The 22060-nt window shown below is 46.6% G+C and overlaps 1 protein-coding gene across 1 annotated transcript in view; it reads left to right on the forward strand.

Moving 5' to 3' along the window:
* The window catches only part of Fam124a (family with sequence similarity 124 member A), a 51382-nt gene that overhangs the window by 19482 nt on the left and 9840 nt on the right, over window positions 1-22060 (forward strand). Inside the window, exon 3 of the mRNA XM_005371069.3 lies at window positions 7292-8025. Coding sequence (XP_005371126.1) covers window positions 7292-8025 — 734 coding nt within the window. The remainder of the gene's footprint in view (window positions 1-7291; window positions 8026-22060) is intronic.

Raw genomic sequence — 22060 nt, forward strand, 5'->3', positions numbered from 1 at the left:
AGAGAGAGAGAGAGAGAGAGAGAGAGAGAGAGAGAAGGGGGAGACAACAAAAGCTGCTTCTTCGAGAGAGAGACAGAAAAGGAAGAAACTCAGGCTGGAGGCTGAAGATCAGCTTGCCTCAGAGGATGGGGGAGAGAGTGGGTGTGGCTGGTTACTTAAAGAGAAGGACAGACCATTACATTTCCATCTCTTTTTTTTTTTATAATAAAAAGGTGGGAGGTTAGGCACCACAAATTAAAGGAATTGGAGCGGCAGATTCTCAAGACTGATTCCTGCTTTTTTTTGGGGGGGGGGTGCCATCTTTGGGGAAGGAACCTGAGAAAGCTGGGTGCTGGCACACTGATGTCCTCTGCCTAGTGATGTGCTCCTGCTCACACTCTTTGAAAACCATTGCACTGATTAGATGCAAATCCTCTAGTAGGTTCGTCTCTGGTTGTGTTTGTATCTCCTCAGACTGATTAAAGGCCCTCTCAGCATCTGTGTCAGGCTGCGTCCATCTCAGGTGTCTTTTCTCACTGTTTGGTGGTTGCCTTTGCTCTTCTCCCCGTCCTGTGGGATGTTTCAGAATGCAGCCCAGATGAGGCTTGGCTATACATCGAAGGTAAAATAGAAATCCTGCTTCCAAGTGGAGAAACATGCCGTGTTGTCCACCTCACTGGCTGTGTTCTTTCCTCTTCCCAGTAATGTCCTACTTTTAGAAGAGCTCAACGTGTAGAAGTCCAGGTGCCTGATGTCATCTCTGTGCAGTGAAAACTGAGAGAGCCCAAGAGACTGCAGCTGTAGCCAAAGCATCTTCCTTATAAAAGCTTCAAAGGGCCCAGGAAACACAGAGTCCTCGTTCTCCGCCAAGAGAAAGTGGAGGTCTCAGCTCAGCCACTGCAGCCTCTGCTCCATCCTGAACTGCAGGACGTTGTAAGGCTTGAGATGAAGGGAGGAGCCATATTACTTTAGCTATGAATGCAGCTAGGAATTAACCCAGTCACTTCCCTGCCAATTTAATATTGAGATTATAAAATCACCAAAAACTAAGGAAGTCTGAGATTTTATCCTAAATCTTGGACACTTGAGGGAATTGCTCACAATTTTCTCATGAGTTCAGAGATGCAAATAATTGTCTCTTCAAAACAGGCTAAAAGCAAAGAAAGCGGGTTAGCCATTGTAATCTGGAGTAATGGCTCTCCCAGGAAGGAATTTGTACCCCTTTCCGATGCTGCTTAGTGGAAGAGGGTGGCCCTCTGTGGATTTTGTGTTCCTTGTCATTGGGAACTGTCCCTCCTGCCTTCTGGCCAGTTGTTAATTCAGCATCAATCTGTGCCCTGGCTGAGTTTATTGCAGATCTGACCCGTGTTTTCTACTACTGGGTTCTATGTATCTAGTTAACATGGCAGTCACATCGATTCCTGGAGCCTTTCGTCACCCAAGTGAGGCTTTAGAGAGGCCAACAGATTCACTTACCCTCCTGTGAGTTTCCTAAGACAGCTGGAGGTGCTCTAACTCAGAGTCCCGAACTCGGTGGTGGACATTTTGGCACTGGAAGGGTACTGGGTGGTTTGTTCAGCTGACAGCACCTGGTTCTGGCTGCTGCCTTGGTTACCTCTTCCTATGTGGACATAGAATTCGTGTTTGCTAAGTAAAGTAGCTGTCACTGCGTATGTCATTATTTATTGTATATTTCCCCTGTCCCCCCCCATGAGTATAGGCTCACTGACTGCAATATCTATCTTACTCTCTACTATATAGTACCTAGCACATAGTAGCTGCTCAGTAAGCATTCCTTGACTACATAAACGAATTGCCACTTGTCAGTGACAAGCCGAGAATGCAATAACAGCGAGATCAACTGTCGTTCAAACATCCAGGAAAGCAGATCTGAGTTTGTCACATGCTAAGATTAGTTAAGAGGGTCACTTTGGAAGGTTGGATCTTAGCATTCAGCTAGACATACCCACTACCAGGAAGTAGGTGCTACGGAGACTTCTAATCTGTCCTGAAAGATGGTCTAATGCGGCAGCAACCAGATGTTGGGAGCTCGTGCAGACAAGCCTAGCGTGTGGCCCTGGTTTGGAGAGCGAGATGGCGAGGGTCCCTGTGCAGGAAGCACAGAGACAGCCAAGTGGCCGTCTAGCATCCCAAAGTCTCTCGACAAGCAGAAAGGCCATGGTCCCCTGCCCTCTCCTCCGTAGCACAAAAGTACGACGTGAAGTGGTCTGCTGGTTCATAGCAGGATCGTGCACTCAAAGTAACTAAAGACGCTGGAGAGCAGGTCTAGAGCTCCTCCAGCCAAGGAAACTAAGGCTTGGGACAAAGATAGAGTTTATGAGGTGACAGCATAGTGACTGGGGAGACTTGGAGTTCAGGTGGCCCCTGCCCTTCTCTAGCCAAAGGACCTGGAGCAGCTCATCATTTCAGCCACTGAGTAGGAAAGATACACCTCTGGCATTTTGTTTCAAAGATGAAATGAGATCACACAGATAAGGTTTTAGGACAGTTGTTGACGAATAATAAGCCCTTAATAAATGTTTGTTATTGTCTATTTTTTTTCTCTTGAGTTTTGTTAGCCAAAAAAACTGGGGGCATCTACAAGACAGAAGAATGTTGGGGGCAGTATAGAAAGCTTGGGTTGGCTACACTCCCTTTCTCATAGAAGGCCTGGCCTCAGCCCGGCTCTCCTTACCACTGGAGCTGATTCTGTAACCCCAAGAGGACCCCTCCTTCCCCTCTTTGGAGACTTGGGCTAATTGGAAGCCAGGCCTGTCCCTGTGGCAGCTTCGAGCCTCTCGCGCTATCTGAGGCAGTCCTTGCGGTGTTGTTTCTGCTGCGTTCCGCCCTGATTCCTTGCGGTGTTGCTTCTGCTGCGTTCCGCCCTGATGAAGCAGGTGCCCTGTGGGGTCCTCGGAAAAGACAAGCAACAGATACCATAAAGGCGGCGTACATCCTGGCGCAGCTGCATCTCTGCTTCTCCAGGGAAGTCTGGAGGCTTTCCATGACAATTAATTGTTCACATTTTCTCTCCTTCACCTCAAATACTTGGTTTCCTGATCAGCGCCATAGAGAGGCACATGTAACCCTAGGTGCCCGATGACAGGTTAGAGCTGCGTCAGGGTCACGTGCAGTGAGTACCAGCAAGCAGGCTTATGTCGCCGAGTGTTCTTCTGAGCTGGGCTGGGGCAGAGCTTCGGCTTCTCCTGACTCCACGCTCAGACAGCTCAAGTGCAATTCAGGCCCTCGCCTTGTCTTCCACCTGCTTGAGCTCCGCTGCATCCTGGTTGCCAGCACTCAGAGGCTGAGTGCAGTGCTTTTCAGCCCAGCTCATTCTCCCGGGCTGGGCAGCCTGCCCTTTGCAGAGCTGTAAACACACATGCGGGCTTCCGCCTTTGTGCCTGCTCTCTGGGAAACCTTTATGTGGAGGTTGTATAAGGCTGAGGGCCCTGACAACTCTAGAGTGTTTGGGAAATTTAGCCCCTGCTCCTCTGGCTTCTTCATGCCCAGCCTCTCCTGCCCACCTGCGGGCTTCCCTAAATTCTGTGCTCTGTTAGTATTTCCTAGGCACTACCCACTGTGGCCTGTGTTGGCCTCCAGGCCCTTGCTGAGACGTAAAACTTCTTGGCAGGAGCCAAGAAGGAGGTGGCTTCTCTTATTGCTTGTACTTAGGAGATCCAGGGCCAGAGGAAAGAAATACAAATGATTATCAGGAAGGTGGTGGCTGGGAAGGGGCCACTGAGAGGGAGAGGGGAAGGTAGGGCAGCAAAGCCAGATGGGGGTGGGGGTGGGAATGGCAGCTGACTGTCCTACTGGGAAGCAAATGCAATAGAGAGGAGGGGTACAGGGGTTCACAGACCCCTGTCCTGGAGAGAGGGTTCTGCCTCCATCTCTGCTGCTCTTAGTGATTAACTAGCTTCTGTGCCTTGATTTCCTGCTGTCTAAAATGGAGGCAATGATCTCAGCCACTTCAAGGGTTGTACAGGCACTGAATGAGCTCGCGTGCTCGGATCTTTAAAAGAGAACCTACAGGTTCACTCATCTCTCAGGGCCTCTGGACGTGTGTGAACCCTGTGAGGGGTCTGGATCTTAAAGGGGACACCTCACTTCTCAGACAACTTCTTTTCCCGATGTCCCTTCTGCTCCATCTACTCTGGTTTCCCTGATGGAAACAGGCTGTAATTCCTTGACCAAACTTCATCATTGTCTTGTTCAAAATCTTTCTGTCTTTGCCCATTCATGGTTGAAGACTGGTAATTAGAAAAGTCATAAGTCTCTAGAGTTAGGAGTTTTGGGCCCCCTGGGAGAGGGAAGTGCACATTTTGGGAGCTGAAGGGCCCTCTTTCGAAGAGCTTCGGCTGGGGGAAGGGACTGGCTGCATCCTCCCTGCTTCCACTGCAGCTGCTGACTGCCCAGGCTGTGCTAATGTGAAATGAACCCGAGGGAGCCAGTTAGGCAGGAAAACGGGCCAGAAAACCCCCTGAGTGCTCCCTGAGCCATCACGATGGATCTTCATAATTCAGCTCTGAATGGAAACACACACATCAGATAACCACGCAGGTGCCAGACACTGTCTAAAAGTGGCAGGTCTGCCCTTAGCTTCGGCCACCACTGCAGCAGCATCTAAGTCCAATAACCAAGGGACAGCCTCCTGGGAGGAACTGCCAGGCCAGGCCAGGTGGCTTCATGGCGCTCTTGGTCCTCTCCCTTCTTGAGCCTGCCCTGCTCTTCAGTTGCCTCTCAGTTACACAAAACATCCCAGAAACATGAGAGGGCTCCACTCTCTGCTTCGCATGTACTGCTCTGTGGCTGTGGCCTCCAAGGCTACTTACTCCTCATGCCTCCAAAGCAGCCTGTGACAATATACCTCTTCTACTGTCAGTTCCACCTGCATCTTCAGTACTGCTACACAACTGCCGTGTCCTGACACCTCACCTCTTTGTTACTTCCCGTGTGTCTCGGGTGAGCAATCTAACCCCGACTGAGCCATATCTCCCCTACAATCTGTCTTTGTCTGGTCTAGCCTGGACTCAGCTAGGGTAACCCTGCCCCGTTCCCTTCCCAGACTCCGTGAAGTGTTTTCTCCTAGAAAACATCCTAAAACCCCACTGCATTGCTTGGACAGCATAGGCCAATGCTTACTCTGTGCCTCACAAGGGGTGACATTGTAAAGACAGGTCTGATTCCAGATAAATCTGCCTACCCCACTCCATCCCCCTCACACTTGGTCAAGAGATGTCTGGATTTACCTGAGAGCAATCCCATACAGGTAAAGCACACATAGCATGTTCATCTAGGATCCATCTCATTTAAGCTAAGGCACACGGTCCATTCTGATGGCCAAGCCACTTTCTCAGGGATGGTTTCTGAACTGGGCACACACCACTTTTGCCAGCAAACTGCCTCACCCCGGTGCAACTTATTGCCAGGTTAAAACTCTCAGGCTTGGAGTTGGAGGTTGTCTTTCTTACTTTCCTGTTGCCGTGACAAAACACCATAACCAAGGCAGCCTATAAAAGAAAGCATTTAATTGGGGGGCTCTCAGTTCTAGAGGGTTCATTATCATGACCGTCATAGTTAGAAGCATGGCAGCCAGCAGGCAGGCATGACACTGGAGCAGTAGCTGAGAGCTTACGTCTGACACAAGCACAAGGAAGGGGGACAAGAAGTGGGGAGAGAAAGCCCACAAACGGGGATTGGGCTTAAGCTTTGAAACCTCAAACTCACCCCTGTGACACACCTCCTCCCAAGGACACACCTCCTAATCCTTCCCAAACAGTTCCACCAACTGGGAACCAAGCATCCAAACATATGAGACTAGGGGGCCATTCTTCAAACCACCACAGAGGTATCTGCCTGAGGACACAGGAAGGGTGATTGACCCATTCAAGATCTGTGGAATTCTGGGTGTAGCGAAGTAGCTTTGCCTGAGCGTACCTGCCTTGCCTCTTTACCTGGCTCCTAACCACAACCCCAGGGTGCTGTGCTCATCTCTGAATGGTCCTTTCTGTATCTCCAACAGCACAGTTCCAGTTCTTCCAGTGAGAGTGGGCCATGTGCTGAATGTCTTGGCTGCAGGCTAGAGCGAATGCCCCATCCCACACATACTGAGTGCTCTTGGCCCACTCGGTGTCAGACTCATAGGACAGCAAACGATTCCTGGGACCCTTATGGTAGAACTGGAGAACCAACTCTCCAGCATGCAGCAGACTGTCCCCTAGACTTCACCTCACACACAAATTATATATATATATATATATTAGAACTGGAGAACCAACTCTCCAGCATGCAGCAGACTGTCCCCTAGACTTCACCTCACACACAAATTATATATATATATATATATATACTTAAAAAGAAGTTCAGAAAGATTCCAGTGGTTGTATTTTCTATAGGTAGCCCTAACTTCTTGTTGACTCCCACCCCAAGATGCAATTCTATTTCATTCATCAGGGACACATATCACATTGAATTTACATTTTTATATCTGCATTTCCCATCTAAAGCATTTCATTCTCACCCATGGGTATGGTTCTTTAGAAGGCCACAGCCTGAGGTGACACCGGTTGTAGATCGCATGCCTCTAAGGGAGCTCTGTTTGCTCAGAGTCTTCTCAACCCCTCGAGTCCTCCTTGTCTCCCTACCAACTCCCTAGCAGATGTTAGCTGCTCGAATAATGTGAGGGTGAGAGAATGGGAACAGCGAACTCAGCTGTTCTCAAGACAGATAGCAGAGTTGAGATGACGAGCTCAGACAAGCTGTGATCCAACATTGTTAAAGCCCTGCGACAACAGGCACATGTGTAAGGGGCTCATGGGCCCACTAGGGCTTTCTGAGTCAAGAGGCTTGACATCCCCCATCTAGAAGAAACTATGCAACCTGCTGGATGGAACCAAGGTTTTTCTGACACTGTCCAAGATAAAGCAACAGCCCTTTTTTTCCTCTCTTGACCATGGGAATCACAAAATCTAAGATCATGGATTCCATTCAGTTGGAACTTTGCTTCTCTTCTTGTTAAGGCAATATATATCATTACTGTTTTTTTTAATGGAATAATTATCACTTTATACACTCAGCCATCCAGCCACTCACTCATCCACACCTCCATCTGCTCATCCATCTGTCTATTCATTCATGTACCCATTTATCTATCCGTCCACTCACACGCCCATTTATCCACCCACCCACCCATTCATCCACTCAACCATTGGCCCACCTATCCATCCATCTTCCCACCCATCCATCTGTCTGTCCGTCCATCTGTCTGCCCACCCACCCACTCACCCATTCATTCATTCCTGTGTGCTCCCAGGTGAGCTTTCTGTGGAGGAGACACAGGACCCTTTTCTGGTGAGCATCCACATCATCGCAGACCCAGGGGCATCCCAGCCACTGCAGGAGGCCATCGACAAGGTTTTGGCGTGGGTTCACCCTGACCTCCCCCTGTTCCGAGTGTCTGAGCGGCGCACAAGCAGGCGAAGACGGAAGTCCCCCAAGAGTGCTCAGCCGGCGCTGGCCGTGGTGCTGTTCCTGCAGGAAGAGTATGGAGAGGAGCAGATCCTGCAGGTGCACCGGGTGCTGCAACAGCCGCCCTGGCGCCATCACCACACAGAACGTGTGCACGGCCGCTTTCTACCCTACCTGCCCTGCAGCCAGGACTTCTTCACTCTGGCTCCCGGGACCCCTCTATGGGCCATCCGGCCGGTGCACTATGAGAAGGAGATTGTGCGCTTCACCATCTACTGCCGCCACGATAGCTATGCAGACAGCCTCCGCTTCTATGAGCTGATCCTACGCCGGAGCCCCAGCCAGCGGAAAGCGGACTTCTGCATCTTCCCCATCTTCTCCAACCTGGATGTGGACATCCAGTTCTCCTTGAAAAGACTGCCCCGCGACCAGAACCCGGTGCCCACCGACTCCTCCGTGCTGGAGTTCCGAGTGAAGGACATTGGGCAGCTGGTGCCCCTCCTTCCCAACCCCTGCAGCCCCATCAGCGAGGGGCGCTGGCAGACTGAGGACCACGATGGCAACAAGATCCTTCTGCAGGTACAGAGGTCGTCTGACATCTGTCATCTGTCTGTCTGTCTGTCTGCGGGTTGTGCCAGAAAGCCATGTAGATGTTACAGAGCCATGAGTTAGGGCAAAGAAGAGTGCAAGGGCCTTGTCCGTCCTAGACCAGGATGGGGCATCGCATACTCTTCTGAGGGAGAGCAGAGGTGGAAAGATCTCTTCCTCCGGTTTCTTTAGCGTCCCTGCAGCAGTCCGGGCCTCTGTAGACGCATGCGCAGTTCTTCCAGGTGTCACCCAAGGTTGAGCCCTCCTGACACTCACAGCTCTCTGGGGTGGAAACACACAGGCTTCTCACCTGGGGAACTTGCTGATAGCCCTAAATCCGATCTTTCACACCTGGGGAGGTTTTCCTACTCGAGAAGCCCTGGGGTTTGAAAATTGTTCTGAGTCTATAGAGAAGATTTCAGATTTCTTTCTGCTGCCCCCACCCTCCACTTTCCACAATTACTACCATGGGAGGTAGTTAAGATCAGTGTTGGACCGTGGCCCCTTGTCAGCATTTGAAGGAGTGGGCAATGCCTTTGATGTAGCCCCCACCACCACGTGGGTGCCTTTTAGCGAGCCTGTATTGACGCCAACTTTTCCAGACTGCTTACCTCACAAGCTTCCTTTGTCTGGCACCCCAGCATGGTGTGTCCCACGCTCATCAGGGACAAGCAGTTACAGTCTAAAACTCGAAACTGAACACAGAAGTTAAAGAATGCCCTACCCCTGGCTTTACCCGACCACAGCTTTCGAAGCCAGGTCTCCTGAGTCGGCAGGTCAGTCAGTCCCAGGAGAAGGGGGCTCTGTTTGCAGCACTGCTTTGGGTTGGAGATGTAGCTCAGGGTTAGAATGCTTCCTTCCATGCTCCAGACTCTGCCTCTGTCCTCATCACCGGTAAGGCCTCAGCTGCTATGGTCCCACTTTTCATGTTTGACTACCTGAAGAGAAAGAACCAGTAGCCATTCGGGGACTCCGTGACCCTGGAGGATAAATTATGCCTGATGGGATCACAGGTAAAGTTTCACCATTTGGACTGACTTTAAGCACCAGAACTTTAAACCCCCCTCTACACACACACACACACACACAAACACACACACACACACAATCAGGTGAAATGGTACATCTTAACTGGCCCAAACTACATCCAGGGCACCTTGCTCAAGGGAGGGGGTCACCTTGAGATGGCTGTCATTTATAGGAGCTCCTTGATTTTCAGACTTCCTTTTGAAGAAATCAAGGAATGTGGCTCTGTTATCGAATAACTGAAAGTTAACCTTTGCTCTCTAATCTGCCTTGAAATGCGTGAAAAATAGTTCTGCATCTGAAGACTGCCAGTTGCACTAGTAAAAGTTACTTGCACAAAGTATGACAGTTGCACTAGTAAAAGTTAACCAAACGCAAAGGATTGTATTTGTACTAAAAGAGAGGTGGCTGCTGAAGAGATCACTTCCTCTCCAGAGTCATGAATTGTCCTCTCTGGAGCCTTCTAATAGTATAAATGAGAGAACAGGGTAGAAAGCTCGGCCTGGGCTCTGACTCAAAGGAAACACCGAAAGGAGATGTCAAAGGTGATCTACATGGGTTAGCGACTATAAAATCTTATCAGTGCAGGCTTCGAAGAGGAGGGATTGCTGAAAGAGAAAGAGAAGAGATTCTTACCTTGGGACTTAGGAATGCAGAAGTTCTCTCTAAGTCAGGTTAGTAGCAGAATGTTACTACCAGAGGCAGAAGCCCCTCCCAGTTTTGGAGAATGGTCGCTGTTGACCTGTTTTGGTGGAAAGAACAGCCTCACGCTCTAAAACAAGGTACACACTGTCCATCTCTTTAAGTTACTTTCCGGAGTAAAAATAGATTTTCAGTCTTCAACAGAAGTAAGATATTCAGGCCACAAGGGGACGGGCACTGAAGAAAATACCTCTTGTGCAGTTTGTTTGCTCGGTTGGCACCAACTATTCCTACATTAGTTACTTTTCTCATTGGTGTGGCAGAGCAGCTTAAGGGAGGACTCATTTGACCCGCGGTGTGAGTGGACTCTGTCAGGGAGGGCCTGGTAGCAAGGAGCTTGAAGCTGTGGCCTCAGGAGCACAAGGCTGCCCGCACACACCTCGGCAGAACAGAAAGCACCAAGAAGTGAAGGCCGGTGCTCAGGTGGCTTTCTTCTTGTCCTCTTTTCCTTGAGCGTGGTACCCCATCACAGACAACGGTGCCACCACGTTCAGTGTGAGGCTTCCCTCCTCGGTCAACTCTCTCTAGAAATGTTCTCACAGACACCTCCACAGGCACCTCCAGGCATTTCTTAATCCAATCAAGTTGACAATCAAAATTAGCCATTACATTTCCCTAAAACTCTTCAAATATACTTTTTAAGCTAAAACGTTTGTTCTGTGGATACAGTTATACACCATGGAAAGTCTCGATTGCATTGTTTTTCAGTTGCCTTGTTCAGATTGAGGTCACTTTTTCCTTCTTCCCTCCATCTTATCCAGACTCTGTATAGGAGCCTCTTCCTCTTACCAGTCTTCTAGGGAAGAGAATATTTGGGTTTTGTTTCTGCTGTAAATAACTCAGCCCCTCCCTGAAACTCTATATTACTCCAGAAGGGAAGGTATCTAGTCAAAACAAGGTTCAGAATGGCTACAGTCCTTTCTGTATGCTCATAAGTAGATATCAGTTTTAAAAAGACTTAAGATGCCGATAGACATACATACTTAGCAAGAAGAGTAATAGCAACTAGATATAGAAGAATCTGAAGTAGAGAAGAATGTTGGCGTGGCTCAGTGGTTATGAGGCCTTGCTGCTCCTACGAAGGACCACCAATTTGGCTCATAGCATCCACACCAGGTGGTTCATAACAACTTGTAAGTCCAGCTCCTGTGAGTTCAACACCTCTGACTTCTGAGGGCATCTTCACACCCGTGCACCTATCCATGTGCAAACATATCCTCGTACAAACAAGAATAAATGTTTCTAAGATTTAAAAAGCAAGACATCCTGCCACCAAGAGTTGCTGCCTGTCCAAATGAGCTTTGAAGCAGAGTCCTGAGACTGCCTTCCCTGAGAGATGCGATCATGGGCACAGTGGTTCTTCAGTCAATTTCATTCAGCCTGGGCATTGACTAGACACTCGCTCCTGGAGTACTAATCCGGCCACAGCACCCACACTGTACCTGACCTTCCCGGCATTGCTCGAAACACACTCACCTGGAATCTTTAGGATATAATCATGGGGAAATTAAATCATGCCTAACTTTAACTAGTTGGTCATTCAGACAATTTATAGACCACCTTCTGCGTGCCAGGCACTGTGATCTCTGAATGCAGCCAACCAGAAGTCCCTTCCTTGGTAAAATTATCTTCTAGGAGTGGAGGCAGAAAACAAACAGAAAGAAAGAAATATAATAAAAAATTATAGAGTATGTTAGGAGGTACTGGGGGGAAAGATTCTACTTATCTTGTAAAAGTTCCATTATGAGGTTGAGTCTATTCATAAAAGTAGTGGTTATTGATCTATCAGAGTCTAAAAGTTCTCAGTTAACGTTAGTCAAGCAAGAACTGTCCTTGTGTACACCAAGATTTGCTGCTGACATATGCCAAAAACTTGGGAAACACATATAACCATCCTTCGCCATGAAACGCCCATATTCATTTTTCAAATTCACTTTTCTGTCTGTGCATAGTATATATTTATTATACAAAATACAGTCTTTTGAAAATTTCAAAACGTAGGTCCTTTTTGTCTGAACCTAGTGTATTTATTGCTTAGCTGAAACCATCTTTGTTGTGGAAGCTGAGTCGATCTGTAACTGCTTAGACCGCTACGAAGGAGAAGAATTCCCTGAAAAGCAAAGAAAATACCTGGAGCTTCACGGCCAGGCTGCATTTTGTCATCAGGAGCCGCTGTTTATTCCCTGTGACTTTCTAAGTGTGAAGTTGCACGCGTTTCTTGTTATATAAATTCCATGTAAACAAGATAGCTTCAGCGTTCTCCTTCTCTGAATAGTTGGTGTTCGTGTAACAGAAATAGAACTTAGCTGTTTATAAGAAACTGCTTCTACGGAGGCACTTAGTGGGGATTGAAAAAGGTGAGGCCGCCCCCTTTGTGGCAGGGGCTGGGCAGTTCTATGTTTTGCCGAGATATCTTCTCCCCAACAGACCTTGGCTGAAAACCCCTCTACCATTCACAGCTATAGTTGATGTATTATGTTGGGTTGACCCAGTCCAGCCTCCTTGGCTGTAGCTAACCTATAGTGTTGAACGGACCCAATCTGACATCCCTGGCTATAGCTGATGTACCATGTAAGGCTGACCCAGCCCAGCCTCTTTGACTATAACTTCTGTGCTGTGTTAGGCTGATCTAATCCAGCCTCCTTGGCTGTAACAGATGTACCTACCATGTTGGGCTGACCCAGTCAGGCTTCCCTGGCTGTAGCTGGTATGTTCCGGATACCTGTGGGCCTGGCATCATATAGACATTTGGAACTAAAATTTGGAAAGAAAAGTTACTCTCCTTTCTGGTGGCTGAAAACCCCACATGTAAACCTTGGGCTGAGGCAGCAGCTGCATTTTCCAGCTTCCCACTTTGAGCGGAGAGAACGGCTCTGACCTGCAGAGAAGAGGCTGGAGAATTGTAAGACAAGGTCTCCTGTAGACCTGTAGCTCCTCATATCTTGGAGCTGCAATCTGGCGGCTCTAGGTGTCCCCTCAGTGTATGGGCTGCTTTTGTCACGGTTGTGGCAGAGTGCTGCCAAGAAGTGACTTGTAGAGGAGGAAGGGTTTATTCTTACAGTTCAAGGGGATACAGTCCGCCATGGTGGGGTGACAAAATCAAGAAGTGGCTGGTGACATTGCCTCCACAGTCAGAAAGCAGAGAATGAACAGAAAGGGAAGTAAGGGTCTCGACCTCAAAGTCCACGCCCAGTGACCCACTTCATCCAAAGAGGCCTTACCTCCTAAAGATTTTGTAACCATCACAAACAGTGTCATCGGCTGGGGACCAAGTGTGCAAACACATGAGCCTGCCAGGACATTTCACATTCAAAACACAATGCTCAGTGCAGGTGTGGTTTAATCTCAAATAAAGGAATTCTCCCTTCTTCGTAGTGTGTATAGGGTGTTTGTTCTTGATAGCCAAAGGAGGAGTGCCCTTAGTTTTCATAGGCAAAACTCAGTGCTGATCTCCATCCTTCTAGAGAACCATCTGTAAGAGAGGCGAGCATTTAAAAAAAAAATACACATCGGCCTGGCCTGGACACTGCAGGTTAAAAGGTGGCCTCTGTGGACAAAGAGCAATGTACTGTATTGTCCTACAATCTGATCTCTTTATAAGAGGAATGGAACTTCTTACTAAATTTTACAAAGTGTTTGCCTCCACATGCAGACACATTAAAAAATGACTATAGGTACAGGCTTCCGACCTTGTCATCCAAATCTAGCCAGGGAAGGTCTCAGCTAGATTTCAGTGAAAGCAAATACTTCTGTTGACCTGGTCCTCAGAGAAGCCATGTGTGCTGTCTGCCACCCACCCAGGACCTTGTACCATGTAAAGATATTAGAGATGGCCCTGAAAAGTCAAGGTTTATTTTTAAATGTTTTTTAAATTTTATGTATTTTTGTGTGTTTGGATGCTTTCCCTGGATTCATGTCTGTGAACCCCATATGTAAGTGCCCACAGATGCCAGGGAAGGGCATCCGATCTTCTGGAACAAGAGTTAGAGACAGAGATAAAGGAGACTAACCAGGGGGCTGGAGAGATGGCTCAGTGGTTAAGAGCACCAACTGTTCTTCCAGAGGACCTGGGTTTAATTCCCAGCACCCACATGGCAGCTCACAACTGTCTGAAGATCCAGTTGCAGGGGATTTGACACCTTCACACCAATGCACATAAAAAAGTTAAATAAACCATAAAAATATTTTTAAAATGCTTTAAAAAAAAGGAGACTAACCAAACATCCCAAGAATGAAGACACTATGCCCCAAGAACACCTAAGGGAGAGATTATTTTCAACAGAGGTTATCATTATTTATCTCATGGTATGGAGATGTCTACAGTAAAACCAATTGATGGAATGCATACTCAGGGGGAGGGGAGAGAGGACCCTCTTCCTAAACAAATATCTCTATAGTGACTCCACACTGCAGTTTTCACGGTATTTTCTAGGTTGAGTTCTGCAGGATGTTACAAACATCAGTCTAAGGATTTTTGCTATTATTCTGCTGCTTCTTTCTACCTGCTACTTAGACTCCCTTCAAAGCCCAAAGCACAGTTAGGTAAATGATTCTACATTGCTATATAAAGTTAGAAAGCCCATAAAGTTTACCTGGGAACTTCTCCAGCCTCATAGTCTAAATGTACATGTACAGATAACATTGACGTACTACATTATCCTATGTGTTTAGTTTTGGCTCAGCTTTCTTTTATTAAGCTGACATGGCACAGCCCTAGCCTCTAAGGCAGTGATTCTCAACCTGTGGGCAGCGGCCTTTTGAGGGTAGCATATCAGATACCCTGCATATCAGATATTTACATTATGATTCATAACAGTAGCAAAATTACAGTTATGAAACAGTTATGAAGTAGCAATGGAAACAATTTTATGGTCCTGGGTCACCACAACATGAGGAACTGCATTAAAATGTTCCCAGCACTAGGAAGGTTGAAAACCACTGCCGTGAGCCAAACTGCCATCTTCTGACTCAGCTGTATCAGCTTGCAGAAGGTCTCCACAGATGGATGTCCTGACTGTTGATGCTCCTTTATAAAATGATAGTTTGGGCAGGGTCATTATCCCGCCTCAGTATCTAGCCGCTCTTCTTAGCCGGTTGTATGTAATTGTGCCCTAATTACACACGGCCTTGTGGTTTGGGGAGCAGTTAGAATACATAGGCTAGGGGGCTGGGAATCCACCATGTCTGTGAGGACGCCGCCATTCACGCTGGGTAAAAACTTTCTGGTGCAGCTGTTTTGGGGTCCCTCAGGCTTCTGCAGTAACCTTTGGCCCATGTTCTAGAAGTAAGTCCAGTGAGCTTGTTGGTTCCCCAGGGTGAAATCAAACCTAGGCTTGTCATTGGGACTTCATGAGGAGAGTATACACAGTGCCTAGTCTTCTCCACTCCCCAGGGAGGACTCACAGCAGGTGATAAATGCATTTGTTAATGCCACTGTGCCTTCTGGTGTTAAGGGGGAAAAAAGTAAATGATTTTAGCAAAAGTGGGTTTGTATATAGAGAAAACACAGGCAAGTTACAGAAGTCTGAGTAAGCCAAAGGGTGAAAAAAATGAGACTTGGAGTGATGTAGATGGTATTAAAATTTCTAAAGTCAAAGTCCAATGTACTGATGTCAAACCTGTGCTCAAATCAGTGGAGCTACTGATGATTGTTTCTTGTTGAGACAAAAACATATGTAAATGGTGGTTTCTCTGTCCTGCCCCATCCCACAGCCATTTCCAAATAATCACTCAGAGGCTTATATTAATTATTAATGCCCAACCAGTAGCTCAGGCTTATTAGTAGTTAACTCTTACATTTAAAGTAACCCATATTTCTACCTATGTTTTTCCACATGGCTTGTTACCTCATCTTCTACATGTCCTGCTTGTTTAGCAGCTGGTTGGCTTCTCTCCCAGCTCTGCCCCTCCTCCTCTGAGTTCTCAGCTTGACTATTCTGCCTAACCTTATCCTGCCTGAATAATGGTCAAACAGCTTTTGGTATTAGCCAACGAGAGGAATATTCACAGCACACAGAAAGATCATCCCACAGGAAACATATGCTTAATCAAGTTTAGTTGAAAATGTTTGTTTGGCCTAAGCTTTCTCTAACTATTGCACAGAAGTGACGAGTACCAGATTGGAATAGGTAATCTTCTCTGTGGTCCACAGCCATAACTGGAGGCTGTGCTGATGTGTCAGAGGAATTCAGAAGGAGGGACTCAGTGAGGTCCCAGGGGACTATAGCACATCTCAAGTGTCCTGTGTCTGGGGCGCTGCATCTATTTGCTTGTTCAGAAGAGCCAAGGAGACCCCACCTGGTGATTCTAACCAGTGTCGAGTCCACAAGCAGAGGGTCACCACAGAAGAATGTGTTCTCAGTGCTTCCAAGCAAAACCATGGTCAAGCAAGGCCCTTGATTTTTCTCCACATGCAGGGAACAGCTAGCAAAAGGAGGTTCAGAGGAATCAAAGGTCCCTCACAAACCCAAGTGGCCACTGAGGACCTGATCCTAAACTGGCCTTTGCAGGAAAAACAGTAGCCATCCAGAAGCAATGGCGCATGCCTTTAATCCCAACAGTCCAAAGGCAGAAGCAGGTGGATCTCATTGAGTTCAAGGACAGCCTAGTCTAGATAGAGAGTTCCAAAACAGCCAGGGGATGTAGATCTTGTCTCACAAAACAAACAAAGTTAGTTAATGGCCACCTACTGGTCTTAAACATCAAGCAGGAAAATATGAACAAAACTAAAATGATTAGTGTATTTTAATGGTCCAATGGACTGCACTCCCCAGATATTAGACATCAGTCTATATAAGATGTCATTTAGACAACTATGTCTTACTAATAATTTTTCTTTTCTTTTTTCTTTTTTGGTTTTTCAAGACAGAGTTTCTCTGTGTAACAGTCTTGACTGTCCTGAACTCTCTTTGTAGACCAGGTTGAACTCGAACTCCCTGAGTTCTGCCTGCCTAAGCCTCCCAAGTGCTGGCATTAAAGGCATGTGCCACCACTGCCCAGCCTATGATTTTTCTTCTTGATAAGAGAAATGCTGCCTAGATAGAATACTTCAGACCTGAGCTTACTTCAATACTGCAGTACCTTCCTGGGCCCACTGTCATTTCTAACCTAAAAACAAAACAACAACAACAAAAAAATGACAATGTCTTCTCTCTCTTCGTCTGTAGCAGCCATCTGGGAGGGACATCACAGTGTCCCTCTAGCTATCTTAAGAGCTATCAAAGTGGCTAAGAACAGATTCTGGCTTCATCTCTGCTGAGTCCGGTCTTGTAAACCAAGAACAGTGGGGCGCACAAGCAGATGGACGCTCTTGTGAGCCCATCCAGGGAGTCTAATGGACTTTGATTTAGACATAGCCCTTGTTCTGGTTTGCCTGATTCCCTGCTGCACTGGTTAGCTTTGTGTCAACTTGACAGAAGCTGGAGTCTTCTCAAATACGGGAACCTCAGTTGAGAAAATTTGCCCATCAAAGTAGCCTTAGGTAAGCTTTTAGGGCATTTTCTTAATTAATGATTGATTTGGAAGAGCCCAGCCCACTGTGGGTGGAGCTTTCGCTGGGAAGGTGGTCGTGGGGTGTATAAGAAAGTAAACAGAGAAAGCCAGTAATCAGTATTCTTCCATGGCCTCTGCTTCAGCTTCTACCTCCAGGTTCCTGCCCTGACTTCCCTTCATGATTTATTATAAAACAGTAAGGTAAAATACACCCTCTGCCCCACACACACAAAGAGGAAGGATTCAAACAGTTGAAGAAATATTAATAAGGACAAAGAGAAAGTTTCCAGAACTTGGTCACTCTTAAAGACAATTTTACAACCTCCCAATGTTCTTAAAAGAAGGGCTCTAATTCACATGAGAAAATGGGGTCAAATCATGCCTTTAGTACTGCACCTGAGTGGAACATTCCAAATGTCTAAATCTTCTAAATTCAATGCCTTCTTCTTCTCCCACAAACCTAGGAGCACCCAGTTACCAGAGGGCTGTAAAGGCAATGAAGTTTTGAGAGTTATAAAATTCAGTGAAGTATGTAAGTATCAGTAGAGAAACACAGATAAGGAGTGGTAGGAATTAGCCATGAGGGTTGCAGAGTCTGAAGAGGGTGGTATTAGATACCAATGTAAGGTCAAGGAGATGGGCGATATAGCCAACCCCCCCCCCCTATGTTGGAGGACTCCCAGTTACAGCACCCATAAAAGGGATTCTTGCCTCTCCTTGTTGGGACACCTCCCAGACTCAGCTAGAAAAGAATCCCAAACTGCTTGGAATGGAACAGGAATATACCTGGTGAACTCTAGCCTGACCACAGGATATTTAGAATTAAGACTGATGAATTAAACTCACAGTATTGGCATTTTTATGGTAATTTGAAAAATATTTTTGAAGCCGGGCAGTGGTGGCGCGCACCTTAAATCCCAGCACTAGGGAGGTAGAGGCCGGTGGATCTCTGTGAGTTCAAGGCCAGCTTGGTCTACAAGAGTTACAGGACAGGAAAGCTACAGAGAAACCCTGTCTCTAAAAACCAAAAAGAAAAAAGAAGAAAGAAAGAAAGAAAGGAAAGAAAGAAAGAAAGAAGAGGGAAAAGAAAGAAAAAGGGAAAAGAAAGAAAAAAGAAAAAGAAAAATATTTTTGTTGGGTTATTTTAAGAACTTGGTGAGTTTTGGAGTATCTTGGTTAGGGTTTCTATCGCTGTGAAAAGACACCATAGCCATGGTAACTCTTAATAAGAAAAACTTTTTAATTGGGGCTGGCTTACAGTTTTAGAGGTTCAGTCCATTATCCTTGTGGTAGGGAGCATGGTAGCATGCAGGCAGACATGATGCCCAGAAGGAGCTGAGAGTTCTACATCAGGATCGGCAGGCGGCAGGAAGAGAGAGTGAACCACTAGGTCAGGTTTGAGCTTCTGAAACCTCGAAGCCTGCCTGACAGTGACCTACTTCCTCCAACAAATCCACACCTCCGCTAATACCACTCCCTGTGAGTTCTATGGGGGCCATTTTCATTCAGACCACCACATAGAGAATTTAATCTTTAAACCAGGAACCAGAACTTGTTATTCTGATTTTAAAATGTCATTTACAATCAACATAGGTTCCTTGCCTATCATGGTGTAAGCCCCCTGTCCAAACCCTAGGGGGAAAAAAGGAACGTTTAAGTTGGAGCATGTGAGTTAAAATTTTAGTAAATGTATAAAATTAAAGCATTTAAGAGGATAATGATCACTTGTTTAACTGTTTAGTTGATTGAACGTACAAGTTATTTTGATTGTAGATTTTGTTAATAGGACTGCTGGGGGTAAGTTGAGTAAAAGATTGCTTACCTAGCATCCGTGAGGCCCTGGGCTCCGTCGCCAACATCTCTGAGAAGCAGAAAAAAAAAAAACAACCAAGCCAATCCACTAAATATATAAATGCAACCAATGCATTTATAATGTGTTAAAGGAAATTAACTCAGCCTCAAAAGGACCTTTTAAAGCAATCATTGCTAACATTTGCAGACTTGTTAATAATGTAATAAGATTTGCAAATTGAACTGAAACCAACTACAAGGGAAATAGATAGCTTTGGGGGCTGGGGAGATGGCTGAGGGCTCAGAACGCTTGCTGTGCAACCATAAAGATGTGAGTTTGAATCCCAGCACTCACATAAAAAGCTGTGCATGGCTGCATATATGTCTATAACCCCAGGATTGGCAGATAGAGACTGGTGGATTCCTAGAGCTTGCCGGTCAGCCAACCTAGCACAAATGGCAAGCTTCTGGTTACTTGGAGGACCTGTCTCAAGGATAAAGAAAGACATATAAAGCCCTGCTCTAACCACCACATGCAGATACGACACGGCCAATAAAAACTGACAGCTCTAATGAACTCCATGTCATGATCACTATTATTCTGCAGGACTAGAGAGTGAACACATGGCTTCATGCTCACGAGGCAAATGCCCTACCACCGAGCTATGTTCCTTGCTCTGAATATTCAGCTTTAAAAGTAGCATCTGAGGGCTGGCAAGATGACTTAGCAGATGTGGTGATCTGAATAGGTATGGCCCCCATAGGCTCAAGTGTCTGAACACTTGGCCCATAGAGAGTGGCACCACTAGAAGGCATGGCCTCGTTGGGGTACGGGATGGGCTTTGAGGTCTCGGAAGCTCAAGCCTCCGGATCAAGATGTAGAACTCTCAGCTCCTTCTTCAGCACCGTGGCTGTCCACATACTGCCATGTTTCCCACCCTGATGATAATGGACCAAATTTCTGAAAATGTAAGCCAGCTCTATTAAATGTCATCTTCATCAAGAGGTATCATGTTCATGGTGTCTCCTCACAGAAATAGAAACCCTAACTCAAATAGCCGATAAAGGCACTTGCTACCAAGCATGATGATGTTGGGACCCACATAGTAGGAGAGAAGTTGTCCACTGTTCTCCACACATGTACTATGGCATGTGCACACACACGCACACATGCACACACACGCACACATGCACAAACACACAGCAACCACAATGCTATTAAAAGGAGCTTTGGGTTTTTGAGGGGTGTTTTGTTTGCTTGTTTGTTCGGTGTGTGTGTGTATAAGCAGATCAAGAGCCCTTGCATTGATGCTCCAGAGTCTGAACTGATCATCTAAAATCAATCCTCACTCTGGAAATGAGAGATAAATTTAAATTCTAGTTAGAACTGGTCCAGGTAGAGCCAAGGTTGGTTCCCAGCCCTGGAGAAGGTCTAAGAACACAATGACTAGGATCAGTGAAGAGCTCCCACATCCTGTTCTAACTCACCATGTTCCCAAAGTGAGTCTCTAAGAGTGGGTATCCGCCACACCCCCTTGAAGGTTATTTGCAACAGTGAATGAAGAAGACGAGTTCCCTGTGACTTAGCCAAAATACTTTTATAAAAACGGACAAGTGACTGATCAATGAATGGCCACAGTTGGAGACTAGACAAAGAGGAAAAGTATGGTCCCCTCCGCATTGCTCTCTGGGTCTCAGTGTTCCAGAGCCAACTTTTGGAGCTGTCAAGTTGCAAACACTTACTTCATGTAGATCAACAGAAGTGTTCTTACAGCTCTGACAAGGTCATGTGTAGTCCTGAAAACATGTAGCCATTCAAAACAGTACTTTCAGTGGCCCTAGAAACAGGTTTGGAACCTTGAACAAGAAAAAAAAAAAAAAAAAAAGGGGCAGGAGGGGCTGTCAGCAAGTCAAAGAAGTCGCAGCTCAGGCAGGACATTAAGGTCTCAAGGAGCTCCATATGCCCTGCCTGGGCCCCCAAAGAGGCTATTTCTGCTGCTACAGAGTTGGATACTTTTAAAAAGCCTCCCAGGTGCACTCAGGGTTGTGAAGCGCTTGACCCTTGTCATGGAATAAATTCAGTTATTTCTGTTTCGTCTAGCATGTGTTGGTGACAACCTCAGTCTTGAGACATTTTCTCCAGCATCATTTTTGGCAAAAACATACAGCCATGTGTCCAAATGGTGCCGTGGGCTGTCCAAGCTTAAGGTGCTAGGAAGGGAAAGAGTTTACCAGCTGTTATAGCTAAGCCATGCTATAAGCCTGGCCAAGGCCAGGGGAGGTTTAGAAGATGTTTGGCGGGCCTGCTTCATTGGTATTCCTCTTCCAGTGTGGTCAGCTGGCTCAGTCTTCCAGCAATGCTGCCTTGGAATTCGAATGGCATATTTATATCTATAGAAGATGGTAGTAATTCCGTTATCCATGAATTTAGCTTTCAAGTCCAGGAAAACCCTACCACAATAACAACAAACAACACGAAACCCCCTGAGATTGAAGCTCTGTCCATTAGACTAGCCCCTTCCCTCTTTGAGGCAGCCTGACTGGTCAAGTTGAACAGAACCAGCCCTCCTCCCACCCCAGTTCCACGTGAGGAGCTGGATGCATTGTGTGGGCAGGATATCTTTAGGAGTGAACCGTGCCCCCTTCCTGTCCTTGCTGACTGCGTAGTGCCTTTACCATGGTGAGCCATGAGATGGCCAAGAGTCCGTGCTCCAGGCTGGTATTGCCATGGCATTAAGGAGGGGTCAGAGGAAGATGACCGAACTAAAAGGAAGACAGGCAGACAGTAATCCTAGTTCATGCGTAGGTGAGAGGCTGATAAAATTAGAACACTGATTTTAAAATGCAACCGGCCAAAGTCAACAAGTTAAAGGCCATATGCCAAATATGGCCCACTGTCTACTTTTGTGAGTATATTTTTATTAGAATACACATACACACAACAATGGAACCTCCATATTGTCATTTGTCTAATATCAAGTTATATCATTGCATATACACACAAGGCAGTTGGACT

This window comes from Microtus ochrogaster, unplaced genomic scaffold, assembly GCF_000317375.1.
Source record: "Microtus ochrogaster isolate Prairie Vole_2 unplaced genomic scaffold, MicOch1.0 UNK97, whole genome shotgun sequence".
Classification (NCBI taxonomy): domain Eukaryota; kingdom Metazoa; phylum Chordata; class Mammalia; order Rodentia; family Cricetidae; genus Microtus; species Microtus ochrogaster.